The sequence below is a fragment of the Gobio gobio genome, assembly GCF_949357685.1.
Source record: "Gobio gobio genome assembly, chromosome: 2".
Classification (NCBI taxonomy): domain Eukaryota; kingdom Metazoa; phylum Chordata; class Actinopteri; order Cypriniformes; family Gobionidae; genus Gobio; species Gobio gobio.
This window is the reverse complement of record NC_137098.1, coordinates 34,888,110-34,908,088: the sequence shown is the minus strand read 5'-3', so window position 1 is coordinate 34,908,088 and position 19,979 is coordinate 34,888,110. Positions and strand designations below refer to the sequence as shown.

The 19,979-nt window shown below is 39.7% G+C and overlaps 1 protein-coding gene across 1 annotated transcript; it reads left to right on the top strand.

Annotated features, from left to right (window-relative positions):
- Nucleotides 1-39: 39 nt before the first annotated feature.
- ccne1 (cyclin E1) lies at nucleotides 40-9,561 on the top strand. The gene is made up of 12 exons (XM_079810086.1): nucleotides 40-403; nucleotides 875-928; nucleotides 1,072-1,159; nucleotides 1,253-1,315; nucleotides 2,212-2,375; nucleotides 2,511-2,646; nucleotides 4,638-4,784; nucleotides 4,946-5,041; nucleotides 5,136-5,270; nucleotides 7,657-7,768; nucleotides 7,890-8,047; nucleotides 8,813-9,561. The coding sequence occupies exons 2-12, from the start codon at nucleotides 912-914 to the stop codon at nucleotides 8,927-8,929; spliced, it is 1,233 nt and encodes a 410-aa protein (XP_079666212.1). The 5' UTR covers nucleotides 40-403; nucleotides 875-911; the 3' UTR covers nucleotides 8,930-9,561.
- Nucleotides 9,562-19,979: the final 10,418 nt, after the last annotated feature.

The following is a 19,979-nucleotide window of genomic DNA, read 5'->3' as shown; positions in this document are numbered from 1 at the left end:
TTTTGCCGGCAAAATCTTCATGTTTCTAAACTTTGTTTTATTGACCATTACATGTTTGAAGCATAACGTCTGGATTTCCCATCCTCGGTCCGTGCCGGTGTTAATCTCACAGCGGTATTGACCACACTGCGTCGCGGTCGTTATATTAGAGCGGGGATTTTAAATGACCCGCGTTGACGGCCCCTTTTAACGACTGCTGGCGGGTTATAAGACAAGGCGCAAAATTACTGGCGCCAGCTCAGAGCGAGCGGACTGCGGAACACATCACAGCCTAGCCATATGCTGCCTGCTTACAGACTATTTGATCAGTTTTTCGAAAAAATGCCTTGTGTCACACCATCCTAACTTTTGCTTTTGAGGACATCCGTGGAGAGAAGGCATTTTCAGAGGGCATCATATTAAGGTACGTGCATTGCACAATTGTTGGGTTATTAAAGATCGGTAAAAGTGACATCAAACAAATAAGATGTATTAAAAGGGTTTGGGGAAGCAAACTTTGAAATGTTGGATTGCCGGGACTTAAGGTTCTTACTTTGAGCTGTTGCTTGAGCGGGTTCAATGAAATGAGGAATAATGATTGGCTCGGCCATTTTCTGACTCCCTTGGGTAGAGCAACGCAAACGGGTAGTTTTATTAAAAATAAATAAAATATCGGCATGCACCGGGTTTACTTTGAAAATATAGACTTTAAAGTGCATATATCTGTGGTCTTGGAGTGATTGGTTGTGTTTTTCGTGTAGTTTTGACCTCTTGAACATTGTGCCCAGCTCCACTTCCCCGCGCCCAAAGCGCTTTGTGAAGACTTGCATGAGGGGGGTTGGGATTAAAAGCCACAAATCGGTCATTTTTATAAAGTAACACTTTTATATTTTAGGCTCTCGACACTCAAGAAGGTCACACGCGTGGATATCATGCCAAGCAAGAAAGTGTAAGTTTCGTTTTCGTGTCTTTTTAAGGCAGTTTTGACCAGCAGTGAGCATGCATGGAAAAGTTGCTGCAGCGAGTTGGCCCAGTTAGTCACAGAGTTTCAGGCCAATGTGGAAATGTAACAATATCATTTTTTCGACGCAGGCTACGAACAGAGCAGATTAACAATACAGATGAAGCTCCTAAAATCAATTCAGTGCGTCCCAGGAAGAGGAAAGCAGACATGGCTATTGTAAGGAAGCTATTCTTATGTTTTTATAATGCTCCTATATTCAAGACATGATGAGAGCTGAAGTCTCTGACTGTTTTGTTTTTGAATTCACAGCATTTACAAGATCCAGATGAGGAGATCACAGAGATGACCAGAAAGAAACCATGTGCATCACAGGTATGGGTGAATCATGACTGTTTGTATATCCATAGGCCTCACCACCAGGCATCTCATATCAATGATGCTAAACCGTTTGCCACTTTTATTTGAGGTGCGAGACTTGTGGTCTAAAATGTACTGAAATTATTCAGTTATACCTCTGTGGTAAATGTATACAGAGACTTTGAATCTATATTCAAATATTAGCTATGTCTTGATCATGAACTATTTACAAATGATATTTTATTTTAAAAGATGCATACATCTACTCTAATTTGCGTGCCTGATATGTTGAAAATGCATATTTAAGAATTAAATGAATCATGGAAATGATTTGGCCTATATTTTTAATTCAAAGTGAAATTACAGTTGCTTGTTCAACATTTCCATCGTAAAACAGTTGCCAAATATCATGTTTAGCTACTTCATCTTACCTCGCAATCTTTCACTGGTAAAAAAAAACCCTGAAGCGCTACACTGGAATTAATTTTCAGTATCTGTAAACTGTGATGGCCGTAATTTTGTCTTTGGCGAGCACCGTTAGACCACACGGCAGACCAGCCTAAAAATTTAATATTTGAAACGTTTTGTAATCGGAACTACAAACAGAGCGGCATCAAGATTATTAAAAAAAAATCCCCCTCAATGTCTATAGTGGTTACAGCCCTGCTTAATAGTTATCAACTTATCATTGCTGCTTATGTCACCTGTAGTATTGTGAGTGTTTAGGGCAAATGTCATGGCCTGAATTTACACAGGAAGTTTTTTTTTTGTGCCATGGAAAGGTCCTTTTCAAACTGCCTTTGAAGCCTGTCCTAGTTGCAGAGGGCGGGCTTTTGTATTTGTTTATATTCGTTAGAGAGTTTACCTTTTCTTTTTTTTTTTTTCTTTTCTCATCTTGTCCTCTTGCTCAGGCCTGCTGGAATCCTGACACAGGTTACACAAGCCCATGCAGGCGGATCCCCACACCTGATGAAGTAGAGGAACCGGTTGCGGTTGGCAGCATGGGATTCACACAGTATGCCTCAGAAAACATTTTCATCACCCCCACGCGCTCTACCCCTCTTCCGGCCCTCTGGTGAGATATTTATGACTTTTTCAAACTGCATTATTTAGCTACCTTTGATTGACATGACTAAATGTTTGCCAATATAATATGACATACTTGGATGTACATGAAAAAGTTAACTCTTTTCCCCATAATTTCTAATAGCTGGGCAAGCAAAGATGATGTGTGGAACAACCTGCTTCGAAAAGACAAACTCTATTTTCGAGATACGCATGTTATGGAGAGACATCCAAATCTTCAACCCAAAATGAGAGCGATTCTGCTGGATTGGCTAATGGAGGTTTGTAATCATTGTTTAACCATTCACACGTCTTAATCTAATCTCATTAAGAGGGGTGGGGACGCAAGTTCCTTCATTCTTGTCTAAACCTCAAGTTGTTTACCAAGGCTGTTCCTCAAGTTCTCAGGTTTTCTTATAATTAAAAGCTAACTGCAGTAAGAGCCCAAAGTACTCTAGAATTTTTATGTGAAGGCTTCATCCATTTGATATTGTGTGTGAACACAAGTGATTGTTTCATCTTCATACAGTGTCTCTGGTATTTCTCCAGAAATGAAAATCAAAAAATATTTATTCTGATTAAACTACAGTTGTGTGTATCTTTAGCCTCTCTCACACAGTGTGTCAATCTCAGAAAATTGCTAGTGCCTTCTGTGTGAATGCAAACACATCAAGAGATTGATTCTTGGATCAATCCCGGGATGGGGACCTAGTAACATTGCCGGGTATGACTGATAGTTTATGATCGAATTAGAAAATGCTTAGGTCGTTCTTGAGACAGAAATCGCAGCTCATAAGCGAACTTAAGACGCTGCGGAGACATTACATGTCACATTGATGTCACATGTCTTTACGGGATGTGTGTGAATGCACGCACCGATTCCAGAAAATCACTGGCAGTGTAAATTAACCAAAAATGGAGCAATCCGGGGACAAATCGCAGCACACCATATCAGTATATATTTCCGGAATCTCTGTGTGAAAGGGGCTTCTCTCACAAGCACTCGTCAATGCGGCCGTGTATTGTTTCAATTTCTAGAAGTTTGTGTTTCCATCTCATTCAGTTATATTCAAGGCTTATGTGCAAGCTGTGAGTGTACAGAGTGTATGCCGTACAGCACACGTACGATGATGAAATTTGTTATACTGGGGGTGTAGCAGGGTACACAAGGTCTGTCGGTTTGGCGCACGTGTGTCGAACAAATGTGTTTTTAACCATTTCATGTGCAAAACATCTGCATGTGTGGAACTCTTATTTAAAACTCCTACATAGAATGGAAAACTACTGTTCATATCAGTATACTTTAAGTTGTGAACGCATTTGAAAAATAACGGCAACACTTGGTGCGGGGGAATTTTTACAATTTGTCGTAAACATGTTTACATAACAGAAGTGGGAGTGTGTGTTTTTTAGACATGGGCGTTACAGAAGGTTACATGCAATGCCTGCATCGCATATGACTGAACATTTTTACTGAAGTACTTTTTTTTTTTTTTAGTATTTTTTATATATATATAACTTTAACTCAACATGCGTTTATAGAAGTGGTTGTTTATAATAAACCCACATAAGTGAGCAAAGACATCAAGACATGTATCTTACCTGACACTGATATGAAAATGGACAGTCTTCGTAGTTTCCGGGATTTGTCTCTTTATTTTATAGTATTTAATTTTGTCCGATACCATCCATATTGACATGAAATGATAGCATGCAAAAGAGTGGTGCACAAACGGTAGGTCAAAAAACACACAAGGAGAACCGTTCTTATAATACGATATCAGCAATCACAGACATTCACATTCGGATGGGATTCGATTTCTCACAAGAATGTTGCGTTTGCTGAAAAACAGTAGGTAATTTGCCCTAGAATTTTTACTGGGGTTGTGTGAGAAACACAGACGTGGTAGATTCGAGCAGGATTCAAATCTCACAGTACACCTGTGAAACCCAAGTTTCTCTAACGTCCTCCATTTTAAAAACTAGTCCCGTCTGAATATGGCTATATTTTGTTCAGTAAACCAAGAAAAAAAAAGAAAAGAAACTGTACCGAAACCAAACATACCGAACCGTGACTTCAAAATGGAGGTACTAACTGAACTGCAATTGGTGTACCGTCACACACCATCAGTGTTCTCTGGGTTTAGAAATCGAAGTCAGTCTGTTTTCATAGAACGGATAACTAAAAATGTGATGAATGGTTTTGTTTCTTTTTCATAAGCACTGCAATGTTGAATGGTGATCTTTGACACTGACATCTACTGTCTTTTAGGTTTGTGAGGTGTACAAGTTACACCGAGAAACGTTTTACTTGGGTCAGGACTACTTTGATCGCTTCATGGCCACACAAGAGAATGTTCTTAAAACGACACTACAGCTTATAGGCATCGCCTGTCTCTTCATCGCTGCCAAAATGGAGGTAAGTTTTACTTTCAGCTGCCCTTGTACTTCAGCCTGATCTTTTGATAAGGGCTGTAATGTCCTATCAGTGTAATTTCATGTTTTAAGGACGTTTCAAAGTGAAAGTGCAGCACTTTACAGAATAAGGTGAAATGTAATTAGACTTTGATCTTTCCAAAGGAAATTTACCCTCCTAAGGTGCATCAGTTTGCTTACGTTACTGATGGGGCTTGCTCTGAGGATGACATTCTAAGCATGGAAATTATCGTCATGAAGGTAGATTATCATTATTTAACCTCGATACTGTGCCTAACCCCTGCTGCTTATATGGTGTAATGGACTACCCTACAAAATGTTTTTTCTTCTTCAGGAGTTGAATTGGAATTTAAGTCCTTTAACCCCAGTGGCTTGGCTCAACATCTACATGCAGATGGCCTATCTAAAGGAGACTGCTGAAGTTCTCATATCCCAGTACCCACAGGCTACATTTGTGCAGATTGCAGAGGTATGATGGCACAATTAATCGTGTTAAAATCACAATATGGTGTGTGACTATATTTACCGCAAAAACCTGTGATTCAATTTATATTCTGCACGTGTCATGTCCTGCAGTGTGCAGGCCTGGCACTGTTTTGTTTTCTACTACACATACCGCAGGTGTATGTGGGGCTTCTGATTTTGGCTTTCTCAAAGCTGCTCCCGATAAATTAATGCACTCTACAAAGTCCATTTCTGGGGCTTTTCTGTGACAATAAAATGCTTTTAAAGGCATCGTCTACCCAAAAATTTAAATTGTTTACTCACCCTCACGACATGAGGGTTTTTTTTTTTCTTTTTCTGTGAAACACAAAATACAGATCTTTTGAAATGTCCTTTTTAAAAGTAAGTCATACAGGGTTGGAATGACATGAGCGTAAGTTATGACCATTTTCGGGTGAAATGTTATTTTAAGATGTGGACACACCAAACTGATGCTAGAGTACTAGCGCTGAAGAAAGCCGAAAGTGTTGTCGCCCTGCGTCGGCGGAATAAAAAACAGCACCTGAACACACCAAAAGGATTACAGGCAACTGTTAACTAGCATGCGTGCTCAGTGCCTGCGTGTAAAAGAGATAACTGTCTATAAGCAGATCTATTCGTCTTTATTGGTCATTTAAAAAGGGAAAGCCAAACTAAGACCACATGTGTATAAACCATAAACAAAGAAGCGCTTGCTTACCATTTTGAATATCAATCACGCTGATCACGTTCTTTATTCCACTCCGCTCATGTTATTATGAAAATATTTGCGCAGTGTCGCTCATGTAAGATGACATAAAATTATAAGCTGCCTTCTGTCTGTTCAGTTTTGACTTGCGCGTGCAGTGTGAAACCGGCGTAAGCAGTGCGGTGGCAGCACAGAAGCTGTGTGTATGTAGAGCGGGAGCAGCTGAACCGCGGCTTATGTAGTGCAAATACAGACAAATATCTTTTCCGGTGTTCTGTCACCTTTTCCGGTGTTCTCCTCCGACCCCTGTCTGTCTCTTGCCTTGATTTATGATGGGCAGCATATCTGCTGCGAAGGCCACAGTGTTCCCCTCTGTCCAAAACACATATGCATATAGCGCTGGATGTCATATGGTGATTGTGAAACACACGGAACACTTCACTACGTGATTTCATGGTGAAATGTTATTTTTCATGTTAATCAAGAACAATCCACTGTGGCTTTAAATCAGCATGAGCAGCACGGCAAAAATAGACTCCGCGGCGAAACGATTGTCTCTGCGTGTGGTGTAAATCCTAGATATACATAATAAAGGCTAGAGGTCTCGTCCGCACTGCTGGCCAATGGAGGTTGACGTCCGCACCTGGTGGCCATCTTGTCACAGTCAGCTCGCTCACTTGTAACATTGTGTTTTTTAATGGTGCATGTACTTTTTAAATAACCATAACTTGCTCAGTTTTCTACCGATTTTCAAACTGTTTGGTTTGCTATAAACGTCAGAGATGTAGTTATGACTCTGCATACTTCTGAATAATTATTCATAATTTGTTCAAGCTTCTAGAATTATAGCCACGTTAATAACGTTTGTAAGAAACCAAACCATTTGTAAATTCGTCAAGATTTCAGCGAGATAAGAGTATTTGTGTTCGTGCAGATCACTCACCCTACATCAGGTACCACAGAGCCCGCCAGAAAGCTTGACAAGGTGGCCGCCGGTGATGACGTTAGAGATGCCGCCATAAGACATCTAGCCTTTATTATGTATGGTGTGAATGCTCTAATCTGTTGACATGGGTGCCGGGAAAAAATATATGCGCTGCTTGCGTTACGCTAACGCGTGCAGTGTGAAACTGGCCTTACTTGCTCGCTTTAATCACTTTTGCTCTTATTCTTGTGCGCTCGTTCGCTAAGCCCAGCAGTCAATCAGAGTTCTCTCTCACCGACGGTGACTCTACATGTTGAATTGGCCAAAAGAAACCCGACGACGTCTAACTAGAGCCAATGCTACGTAACACCCGAGAAAAACAAAGACGGTCGACGCTAAAAAACGGTCTGACGTTGCCCGGCGGTCGACCAGCTTGGTGTGTCCCTGACTTTAGGAACATAGCTTTTCAAAATTAATTCATCAAATGTGATTTGAGACTCCTTTCACTACAAGGTACTATATAAATGTAAGGTAATTAACCTTGTTTTGTGAACCGATTAAGAGTTTGTAGCTTTTTACCAGAATTGGAATAAGGAACCTATTAAAAATAGGTGTTGAGGGTGTCTGTGTATAAAACCAAAAGTTGTCTGAGACAAAGTGTCCCTGGTAATATTTCCTAGCTTGAAGTTTTTGCACATGTTGAACTTGAGCTGATGTGTCAAGCCTTTTTTTTTTTTTTTTTTTTTTTTTTTTTTATAGCTCTTGGATCTGTGTGTACTGGATGCAAGAAGTCTGGAGTTCTCTTACAGCCTCCTCGCAGCTTCTGCACTCTTCCACTTCTCTTCTCTAGAGCTAGTGATAAAAGTTTCAGGTATGATTGGAACACCTCTTTTGTGTGAATTTATTCTTGAAAGCTCTATTAAACAGTGTGTGCATATTACAAAATGGACTTGTTTGGAAGTGACATTTATTTATGTGTTTGTTTGTTCCAGGGCTGAAGTGGTGTGAATTGGAGGAGTGTGTGAGATGGATGGTCCCTTTCGCCATGTCAATTCGCGAATCAGGCAGCTCAGCTCTCAAGACATTCAAAGGAATAGCAACAGATGACATGCACAATATCCAAACCCATGTGCCTTACTTGGAATGGCTGGTAAGATTTTGCATTTGAATCTAACTTGTGACAAAGCCGAAATGCTTATTTTTGTAGCCTAAAGAAGAACATGCATGCACTTTTGAAATGAAATGCTATCAGTTCTGTAGCCTATAGGATGATAATTTTTTTTATTTTACCTTAAAATTACATTGACTTAATTTGATTTAAAAAGCACCTGCTGTAGCATCTTAGTTTTTTTTCTTTGCACTAAACATTATTTGATTTAACATTTTGGAACAATTATATACTTTGGTTTTATTTAATTTCACTGGTAAAGACTTTTTTTCTTTACACAGAATTAAAAAACAAATGCTGATTTAAGTAACATCTTTGTTTGGATTGCAGAATATGCAGTTGTTGCCTTTAATTTCACCTTTCAGCCTTTTAATTTCCAATTCAATTTCCCGTTAATTTCAGATTGCTGACTTGTTTTCATTAGCCAAAAGCCATTTTAGCCTGTTAAATGCCAAATAAACATCTTGTTCATGTATACTTTCATTCTTTTATTGTGTGTATAAAAAAAAAAAAACGAAATCGGAATCGGCCAGTTTTCTTGAAAAAAATCGGTATCATGATCGGTGCATCACTACATTCTTTGCCACAGCTTCACTTTCTCAATTTGATTCAAAATAAAATACTCAACCAAAACTTAGGCTTTAACTCTACTGTCTTGTTCTGACTAAAGAATTTTGCATAGCCACAACATTGTTTCTTTCATTTCCTCTTGCTTAACGTTTTCTTGTTTCTTTTCTTGTTCTTCAGGGAAAGGTGCACTCCTATCAGCTAGTAGACATTGAGAGCGGACAGAGGTCTCCAGTTCCCGCCGGAGTGCTCACACCACCACACAGCAGTGAAAAGCCTGAGAACACAGACTCCTGACTTTCCTTGATGTATGGAATAGGACACAGCCCTGACTTATGAATTACGTGAAAATCTTCAAATGAATGGCATTACACAACAAACCCAACAGTACACATGCTTTGGCATAAGACTCAAAAGACCAAGAATGTCTTATGCTTTTCTTTTTTTTTCACACGAGACTTGAAAGATGTTTTTTTATTTTATTTTTTTTATGGTCCAAAGGTTCTGTTTTATTTTTATTTAATTTTTTTTTTACAAATGTAGACTACCTGCCAAAATCTCAGAGCTGTAACTGGCTCCGATTGCTGCTAAAAGAGGGTGGGACTGGAGCAGATGGAAAGATGACCACAGAGATCCCCACACAAATATGGGCATGGGGTTCTGTTGCTCAGGTTGCCATTTGAACCAGCAAAATCCTGACAGGTTGTCACGGGGACTCAAGTCTCCACACCCAGAAAGGACCAGAGAAATCACCAGCTTCAGAAGCTTGGACTCTGATTTTTATATTTAAGTTTTTCGCTTCCTGTGTGTTTGTAACCAAATTTGACCATTCACTTTTTATAGGTATGTTTTTAAACGAGATGCTGCTACATTTCTATATCATATGTCTAAATAAAGCCACTGTCTCAGACAGTTTTTATGATTATACCATACTTGTGTTTCTTTATGTTTATAAAATACTACTAAAAATCTCTATATGAACCATATTTTATAATGCAAGTTGTTTTTAACGCGTTTACGACTCTGTGACATGGATGAGCAACCAAAGAGATGGAGAAAAAAAAAAGTGCTTTAGATGGCGATCATTTAATTTACTAACAAGTCTACACCCTGTAGTGCAGTGCATTTAACTTCATGGGGAAAAACTCCATGTATAATTTGACATGCATGTACAGAGGCAGCCTAATTTGGCTTTTAATGGAACTGGAATGGTTGTGTTACGAGCAGCCTTAAATTAAGTCGTCTAATTATCAAAAAGCAATCCATGCAGATTGGGGAAAATGCGTGCACTCGCGGGCTGTTTGACAATAGTAGTCAAAAATGGCAGTGTAGCATCATGTATGAGATCTATGAAACAAAATGGTGAACAGGGCCTGTAATGGCTGTCTCTCTCGTGCATCTACATACACAGTGCCCTCTGCTTGCAGTCTGAGAACGAGTGTTACGGAGAGACCTAGGACATGATCCACTAGATGTCAGTGTGATGCTTTGTCTGTCACGATCAGAAGGCTGGACTTGAGGTCTGTGAGCTCCTCAACAGCTGCTGCTGAGACAAGGGTAATTCATTACATTGCACACTGACAATCGCTCTGCTGCCTTGGTCTGGCAGTGTTTGGGTGCTGTGTTGGTGACTGGAATCTGCTTAAGGCAATTTTGGTTTGGGCTTTATTATTTCCGTTATTGAAAATGGCAAACTGCTGAATGTGCTTCGTATTGAAACGTTACACACGTACATTGTTATTCCACAACAACGACCGTTATACAACACACATTGCAGATCGGGGCTAATTAAAAATGTTTTAGTGGCAGATTAAGCAGTAAATAACAAAAGGGTGAGAGATGAGATGGATGAAAGCTTCTCAATCTCAACGATCAATTCATGCAGCTTTGTGTCCCTCATGCTAAGCTTACTGAGGTTGACGGTGAATGGAGTCCCACGTCACTGTTCTGTACTTAACAATGTGGCAGCAGGATGGCTACCATGCAGTCTCTTAAAAGAGCTGTATGGAGGTCAACATTGAAGAGGAGGAGGAGGGGGCTTCCCCCAGCAGACAGACCCTGGGGGCCAGGGGGCCCTCAGGCAGGCAACAGCGCAACAGCTGTTATGTGCTCAATGGCCCCTTTTGTTCTCTCCGCACAGACGCTGGTGGCAGCAGCAGCAGGTGCCCATTGGATGATCTCCCAGCCATCACCGCCAAAAGTCACACCTAGTCGGAGCTCTGTGCCCCCTGTCTGCCACTAATATTCATAATGCCATGGACTACTAAGACATGATCCAGTTCTCAACAAAGTTCTGGTTAAAATATGTGAGAATTGCTGATTATATTGTTTTACATTTTGATTCATTTAGGATGAAGAACGTTATGAAGAAATGCTATCCTCAAGAAAAGCTGTCATACAGTATGTGTAAGCATCCGGTTTTGGTCAAATGTCTACAATTTTGTTTAAGATCTAAGCCACTCCATGCGATACTGCGGCAGACGCAAGAATGGGTTTCTTTTCAGACAAACAAAGGGTCAGCTTTCCAGTCCTTGAGTGAATTGCTTGTTTGTAATTGTTAATTGAGTAGTTCAGGTGCTGTCAGGGTTGAAATGTATAATCAGCCTACATGCATTAATGAGTATGTGTTGTGTTGTTCTGTCTCCTGTACGACATGGGGTGGGGAGGAAATTGTTTTAGATAATTCATTTAGATGACTCAGTTTTAGGCAAAATAAACGGGCTTTTCTCGGGTTGTTAGCGAGCCATCTTCATCAAAAGCCCCCTACGGTTCTTAGAGGTGGCGGGGGCTAAAAAGCTATATTCACACACAACTTTTCTTCAGTTCAAATGAGAAAAATTCAATCTTTATCGTCTCATTTTTCACCTAGAACAGTTCAGCTAATGGGGTGATTGTGATTGTGTGTTTTTAATACAATATTGTTACAATAAAAAGAAAAACGTGATTAAGTGGGTCTCTTTATATTATAGCACAGTCGCAGAACAGTATAATAATCCTTAATATCATACAAAAATAGTAAGTCTTTATTCAAATCATTTATCATTCATAAAATCAGGATTTTACCTGATAACTTAATATTAAATAAATGTTTTTTATTATTATTTATTTTGTACAATAAATAAAACAAACATGCTTATATATAAACAGTTGCCATTCATGACTGATAAAAAAATAAATTACAGAATAAAATAATACTTTATTGTCCCTATATGGAAATTGGGTTTCGACCCTGTGCTGCTAAAGTCACAGAACGTTAATATTAAGTCATTTATACCATAAATGAATTGAAATACAACCCCCCCTCAATATTTTTCAGTACAATATCTTTTTTAAATAATAAAATAAAATTGAAATAATATATATATTGCTACTATTGTATTTTTTGTGGTTTATTGCATCAATAAATCAATATCCCAAGACCTTTTGCTGTGTAACAATCTAGTAAACAAGGAACAGACAGTGGCTAATGCTAAGGATAGCTTAAAAATATTTGTATAATTGATGAATCAACTTTCTTGGCTACAAAATAAGTTTCATCGACTCATTCTCAATGCGATCTCATTTATTAAAAACTTAGTTTAAAAGAATTGTATCAATTTAAGTTTCACCATTCTTTTGACAAAAACTGTGTCTCATGAGCTGTCAAACTCAACTGTCACGGAAGCGTTCCCGCCTAACCACGTGGCAGCAACTTTGTTTACACACGTGACTCGCTGAGTGGCGCCCACTTCGACGTCATCAACAAAAGTCGAGCTAGGGGGGGCGGTTGGAGCTCGAATCAGCGTGTCGTGCTCGTGCACAGCAATGAAAGTAATTTACAGTTGGAAGAAATTTTAGCGGGTTATTTAAACCCAACAGGTTAGTTTCCCCCATATATTGTCACCAAATGATATTCGTTGTGTTTTAATGTAGTGGCACATCCATGGGTCAGTCCACATAAAAGTATTCAATATTTTTATTTTCAGGTTTTACGTAGCATAGACGCATATTTCAAACGTTTAGGGGGCCATCGGAAGAAAAACTGAAATCCAGCAATGACCAGGTGAACATTCAGGCAAGCTTTTGATTCTAATCAGGATTAATCGCAATTCAGATCAAAATTTAACAACTGCCTTCCAGTTGTTTTTGCCAGGCCTCACAGGGAGTTGAATTGGGATTTTGACTGGGATGCTAGGAACAGGAATTTATCACAGTAATGGCGTTCTGTCAAATTAAACGTACTTTCACCCTGGTCTGTAAAATGAAATTAGCCTTATTGTCATATTATAAACATAAATATTAAATAATCAACGTTTGAGATGCCATGCCATACAATATTACTTTATATACATCTAGAAACAATTAAATTGTTTGTTTAGTTTATGATAATGGGTAACATGTAGATTTATGTTAACTTCATGCAGTTCTAATTCTACTTAATTCAGTTTCGAAACTGAAATTCCAAATCCTGTGTGCTACCTCCATTCTAACGCAGCACAACTCTGATTGATGAGAAAATGTCTGAATGTGTAATTTCTGTGAAATATTTTCTTGTACTGAAAGGATGCTGTTAGGCAGCAAACCAGGCTTCAAAGTCTTGGCATATGCAAAGCTCTTGAACCCTGAATACATTCATAACTTGTTTTAAAAACTGTGTTTCTGTATACTTGCGTACTAGCCTTGCTTTATGCTTTTTTTGCCTGCCCCCTCCCTCTAATACTCCCCCTCCTGTACAGTACAGGAAATACACCCACAGACTGCAGAGGAAGTTTGTGATAAAATGGTAAAATGTTTTTTCAAGCCGCATCCTTTAGTCTGTCAAGATCAACTTAGTCTTCGATGCATTTCCACAAAAGTTTGTCACATTTGTTCTCGATCTCAATTTTTTCCCTCTGAACAATGGCACATTCTCGTCAAGCTTATGAGCCTGAGAACAACTGCTAAGCCCTTTTTAAAACACGTGCAGTCCTTCTGTGTTGAATACAGAAGAGGGTTATGTATGTGTTGTCACATTTCTTCATTTGCATGTTATTTGCTTGTGAATGAGTTGCATATGTGCGGGTGAGTTTGTGTTTGCCGCCCCCTTATGGTTGAGTAGACAAACTGCTCCACTGATCCAGCATCAGCTGGGCTGAGCTTACCCCAGCTGTCTCTGGGCACTGCTCCCAGTCTATTTAAAACAAGAAGAGGAGGGTGAATATAATCAGGGCTCATCTTTGTTGTATATCAGATTAAGAGGAACCCTTCGTCTGTTCTATGGGGGTGGACAGTAATTTTGCTGTTGTGTTTGCTTGCAAGACAGCATGATATTTCAAAAGTATACAGGCAATTGGAAATCTTTTTGCCGCAGAACGAACAATTTGCGGTTCGGTGTTCAGCATCCTTATGCTGATTTCTTTTTATGCTTAAGCATTTAGAGTAAAAAGATTTGCGTGGTCTGTGGAAGTCTGAAAATAAATGATCTGATGTCTGAACGGCAATTAAATTTCATAAGATCGCAAAGGCTTCCCACCCCAGATTACCTGATAATAAAGAACATCAGGAAAGATCTGTGTAATGTAATTATGTGTGTTTTACTGTAATTGTTGTGCTTGATAGCCTCAGAAAGGAGCTGCAGGCTTTTCGTTTTATTTGTGAATAGATCATCTGGGACCTCTGTTCCTTTTAGGTATTATGCCGCTTTGGCTGTGTGTGTGTGTGTCAAGTATGAGGGCCGTTTCCTGTCGACTCTGCCGCGTGTATTCTCTGTTCATTGTAATGCCTTTAATTAAAGTGATTTTATTCACAGGCACACAGCTGGCATCGGCGACTTTCCATTAGGCATCTGAGTGGCCGCCTCGCTGGTGGGAGGACCCGCACTGGGGCCGCTTCCTGGGGAACACAATACTAGTTTCATCTCCCCTCTGAGTTTGTTGTGTGTTTTGAATTTATTAATCATTGATTTTAATGCGTGCCTCTTGACAGTGGCAGCTACCCATGCATTAATTAATTCCTGAGATCCTCTTTTACAAAATGGCATTTAGAAACAATGCAGGGTCGGCCAGGGTTGCCTCTGACCTATAAAGAGATGTGCTGAATGCGAAATGTCAAAATTTGCTTTTATTTGTTCGTCGTTGTGGCGCTTCTTCACAGGTTTTATTGGCTCTTTTTTATGTTGATGGCACGGCGATATAAAGGCCTATTTTTGTAGCCAATGAAACACCAGTAAATAAAGTTCTTTATGATTCCGTTGCTCAGGCGTTTGGCTGAAAACGCTTCTTAAACTCACCTGCTTTGCATGTGCTGGCAAGCAGTCAATCGTCGAGCGAATTGTTGGTCTTAAGTTGTGAAGAAAAGGTGCTTTGCCTCTGACAATAGCTAGACTGTGTTTATCCGTTCAGGTCTTAAGGAAGTATGTTAAAAAATTTCCCTCAGTGAATTGTGTGGATTAAAAAGACAGATTAGATCTCAAAGGATGCATAGGGGAGCCGAATTTGAATTTGGAGCAGGATTTGAATGCATTCAAAGTCGCTTTTATTTTTTTATTTATCGAAGAAGGGGGAAAACACTTATTCATCCATTTAAATGAGTAAATAGTCGGTGTGCTTGAAAAGATAAAAGCTATGCCCCTAATCCGTATTGACACTCAGAGATGCGGAAAAGAAGATTCCTAAGACCCATCCGCACCCTGGCCCGCTGAAAGGGCCTGATCCTCATTCAGGAGGCAGACCTAATGCTAAAGATTTCCTGACAGATTTCTTTCACTGGATTGATCAGGACATGTTGCTAGTAAGCGAGCGCGCCCAGAGAGACGTTTGGGGGGGGGGGGGGGGGGGGGGGGGGGTGTTCAGTTAGCAGGTGCTTATCACTTGTCTCAAGGAGCTTCTACCAGCCTCCGAGAGCCTGATTGTGTCTGACGTCGTTCCTCGTGCTTATGTGGCAGAACGGTTGGAGACGCTCGGTTGTCCTGATATGAAAGCCCTGCAGATGTCTTCTTCATTCTGGAGAACTTAAAGGGACAGTTCGTCCCAAAATAAAAATTCTGTTATCATTTACTCATCCTCATGTCGTTCCAAACCTGTATGACTTCCTTCCTTCTGTGAAAGAAGAAAATATTTTATAGAACCGTTTCAAGTTTTAACTGGTTTTGCTTATAGACCTTATGTAGCTCTGGCCCTTTTCAGAACTATGCTCGTTGTGGTTTGTCTTCCAGTTTGTATTTCCACAGCATGAAGGTAAGATCTTACGGATTTTCTTCCCGACATTTCTTATGATATCCACTTCAAACATTACATTGATAACTCTCGTTATGTCTACAATAAGTAAATCCACTTCACCAGCTAATCACTCTTCGACAGCGATGCCATAGAAATATACGAGCTACCTCAAAAATGGAAGTTCAAACACAAAATGGCGGCGTGCTTGTTTCTCTGGCGCATAAGGTCTATACAGTGAAACTGAATGGGGTCCAAAACAACTCCATTGGACCCCATAGAGTGCAAAAGTACCCGCCCACATTTGGTTCCGAAAATACTTTTCCCATAGAGATTTTAAAAACGTCTTAGTTTAAGAGTTACCCACCTGCTACAAGGTGAATCCCAACATTGCAAACTTTGATTTAAAGCATAAACCGATATTTGAAAATCAAACAAAAAGGCAAAGGTTCAATACTGGTTACTACCATTATTTCAAGAAGTATTGTAAATTACAAAGTTTAATTAAAAATGATGGAGAAATGTAAAATATTATATCTTGTCTCTCAGTCGAATCAAAAACTGACTCTGCGTCCTTTGCAGTGCTTCTTTGGTTCTTATGGCGTTATTTACTTGTTGCGATTCTCCAATTGGTGGACGTATTTTTGCAGACTCATGGGTGATGTTGTTTTTTCTCCAGGAATTTTGCTATTTAAAAAAAATTATAATTTGAAAAAATGCAGGGTGATGGCTTCAACAAAGCATATGCCATCAACGAACAATCTCGCTCACAGCAGGTCTGTCTTTAAAAGTTTATCATTAGTTATCATTCAAAATCAGTTCCCCTATGGAGAATGTGAATGGGCTTTTTAATTCCGGAACCCGACTGTTGCACTCTATTGACGTTCATTGTGTGGACAAAAGAAAGAAATGCATTGAAACATTCCTCAGAATATCTTCTTTAGTGTTCCGCAGAAGAAAGAACGTCATGGTTTGGAACGGCTCACTGTAAACGGTGATGAACTGGCCGTTTAATAGCGATAATGTGTGAAGCATTCTCTCAGGATCTTTTCAGTATCTCACCGATTGATATCATCACAGTCAGCCATTTTCGCAGTGTGCCTGTCCTCACCATTTTTCCCACTCTTGTGTGTTTAAGGACCCCCTAAGCTCTGCTAGCCACAAAGCCTAAACGATGCTGCCCTTTCTTTTTTCCCTCCATCTCTAAAGAGGGAAGAACAGAGGCAGAGCGTGAGAGAGAAAGAGTGAGCCATCGATCAGTGCCGATCGTTACACGGCCCCGCACCCTGCCTCTCATTGTTTTTTATCTTGTCTCTCAAGCAGGGTGAACCCTTGTTGCCATGGCATCCCCCACACATTGGCAATGGCACTTCAACCCTTTAGCTTAATGATCTCTTGGCTGATAGCCTACTTGTCAGGCTGACTCGCTCTGTCAAGAAGCAAGGAGGATATTTGAATCGCTAGCATAACCATAACATCTCCTTACAAGCTATTTACACTTTACTTTCACAAAAGCAGGGCAGCTTCTTCCCCCTTCGCCCCAATCACACACACGAATATTGGCCCACATTGATTTTTTATTTCAGACGCCTTGTACTTCACCATTGTACAAGTCTCCCGATGGCGAGCGAAATCTTATTTTACATGCAATGAAGCCAATTTCCATTCATTCTGTGTCCTTTTTGTTTTTTAGTCATTACTTTAAACCATCACAGCGCTAGCAGATCAGAGCCGGGTGAAGGATTACCGTTCATATAAATAGCTGGCATTGATTCGGCAAAAAGAGAGACTTCTCTGTCATTATGGAGACAGAAAATCCTAATTTAGAAATGTGAACAAAAACGCTGAGCGTTCAATTCAATTCAGTAATCCTCCATATTGCATGAAATCAGAGGTGTCGTGTTACAATGCGCAGTTTAAGTCAGTGTGGAGATTTAGACAAAAGGTAGCGCCTGGAGCTATATCATGATGTACTGAGCTAGAAAATGTGTTCTTAGTCAGTGTTTCATTTCATCTCATTCAATTTTTTTTCATATTTGGAAGTACCCTCTCTGTTACCTTTTTATTGCGGTATATGTACAGATCTCATTTAAATGTATGTGGTTAAGGCCTTTAATATTGAATCAGAGACACAGAACCGTGGATAGGCCCTCGTTAATTAACGTATTTTCCCTTTCTGTCTCGCTCACTGTTTCTTTCTCATTGTGTCTTTCAGGCGTGCCTAATCGTACATGACTTTGAGGCGACGATGTGCGCTACAATCCCAGCACGCCGTATTTGAATATGGACAGAAACAGATCAGACATTAGCCACTGCTATTGATCCTCAAATAGGGGCCGAGCTGTCTGTTTTCAACGCCGCTGCCCGGTCGATCCCATCTGACCTACTGTTCACAAGGTAAAAAAAAGAAAGAAAACAAAACGGGGAAGATTCTGCTCATAATTGGGTTGCGGCTGCAGTTGCTATTTTCATCGACATGAGAGGCTCATCATCTCCAATAACCAGTATCGCAAGATGGAGAGTTCAGCCTGCCTCGTTGTGCTAAACTGATGTTACACAAAGCCTGATGCTTCTATTTGAGGATGCACAGGCGGCGTGTTGTAGGTACATATTCTATATTGTAATCTCAACATTAACATAAGTCAGTAAGATTTTTAAGAAGTATTTTATTATCACCAAGGCTGCATTTCTTTAATTAAAAATAAAGTAAAAACTGTAATATTGTGAAGTATTACAGTTTGATATATATATTTTCATTATCATGGTTGAAAACATTTGTGCTGCTTAATATTTTTGTGGAAACCATGATAAACCCCCCCAGAACAACATTTATTTGAAATAGTTTTCTTTTTGGCAACAATGCAAGTCTTCACTTTTGATCAGTTTAAAGGGGTCATGAATTGAGAAATCAGTCTTTGATATATAAAAGTTCATTGTGAAATAAGAATATCCTGTAAGTTTCGGAGGTGAAAACTTCCTTGTTAGTCAAAAAAAAGCTTTTATTTACACCAATCTCAAAATATGCCAACCCTTGATGTCATCATGTGGTGCAACGCCGCCTCTAGCCCGCCCACCGACTTGTGGAGCCAAACTGATCGCGCTACAGAGCAATAAACATGCCGAAGATAGTAAGATATTGCGCTGTGCCTGGTTGTGGAAGAACACAGTCGCTGCATAAGCTTCCTTTCGATTCTAATATTAGGAATGTGTGGTTGAACTTTATTTTTAATGAATATCCAGCTCACTTGCGTAAGACATTGCACGTTTGTTCGCTTCATTTTACCACAGAATCGTTTGTAAACAAGATACAGGTCGAGACTGGATTTGCTGACATATTGAGATTAAAACACAATGCTGTGCCTTCTGTATTGGATCCGACAGGAATGGCGCAACACTTATGTGAGTAAAACATGTTTTTTATATGTAAGGGATAATGTACATCCAGCTAGTTGTTATCGCTGAATAAACCCCGACAGAGTGATCAGGACCCCGATGCGAAACAACCGGCTGGATGTACATTATCCCGCTTATTACACGGCTACTTGTCACAGGTAAATTAGACACAAAATATTGTCTTGAGTTTAAATATTTTATTAGCTCTTACGCAAAACGTCCGCGAAGAAAAACAGTTCTGAAACTGTTTTAAGCTTTTATCTATTGCCGAAAAGATGTGTTTTATGTTGAAAATAATGCTGAAAGGGATAGTTCATCCAAAAATGAAAATTAGCCCATGATTTACTCCAGTACTGTATATGACATTCTTCTTTCAGACGAATAAAATCGGAGTTATATTAAAAAAGTCCTGCCTAATCCAAGCTTTATAATAGCAGTAGTTGTAGCTCTGTTTTTGAAGTCCATAAAAATGCATCTGTCCGTCAAATTACGTGCTCCGCACAGCTCTGGAGGGTTAATAAAGGCCTTCTGAAGCTAATCGATGCATTTGTGTTAGAAAAATATCCATATTTAAAACTTTATAAAGTAAAGTTCCGTCCGTGAAACCCATAAAGTCTGTTTTTCAGTCACAAGATGTCGCCAGACAGTCAACGACAGCGTTAAGCATATAAGTAGTACCGGTCAAGATAACTCGTAGTACCCGGATGAGCGGTGTGTTATTTACTTTGGCAGTTGTTATCTGGGAATAACATACCGCTGGAATGCGCGATTGACCAATCAGA

Coding starts and splice junctions, on each gene's coding strand:
- ccne1 (XM_079810086.1), top strand. Junction 5,042..5,135: donor TGGAAATTATCGTCATGAAG/GTAGATTATCAT, acceptor TTTCTTCTTCAG/GAGTTGAATTGGAATTTAAG. Junction 5,271..7,656: donor CATTTGTGCAGATTGCAGAG/GTATGATGGCAC, acceptor TTTTTTTTATAG/CTCTTGGATCTGTGTGTACT.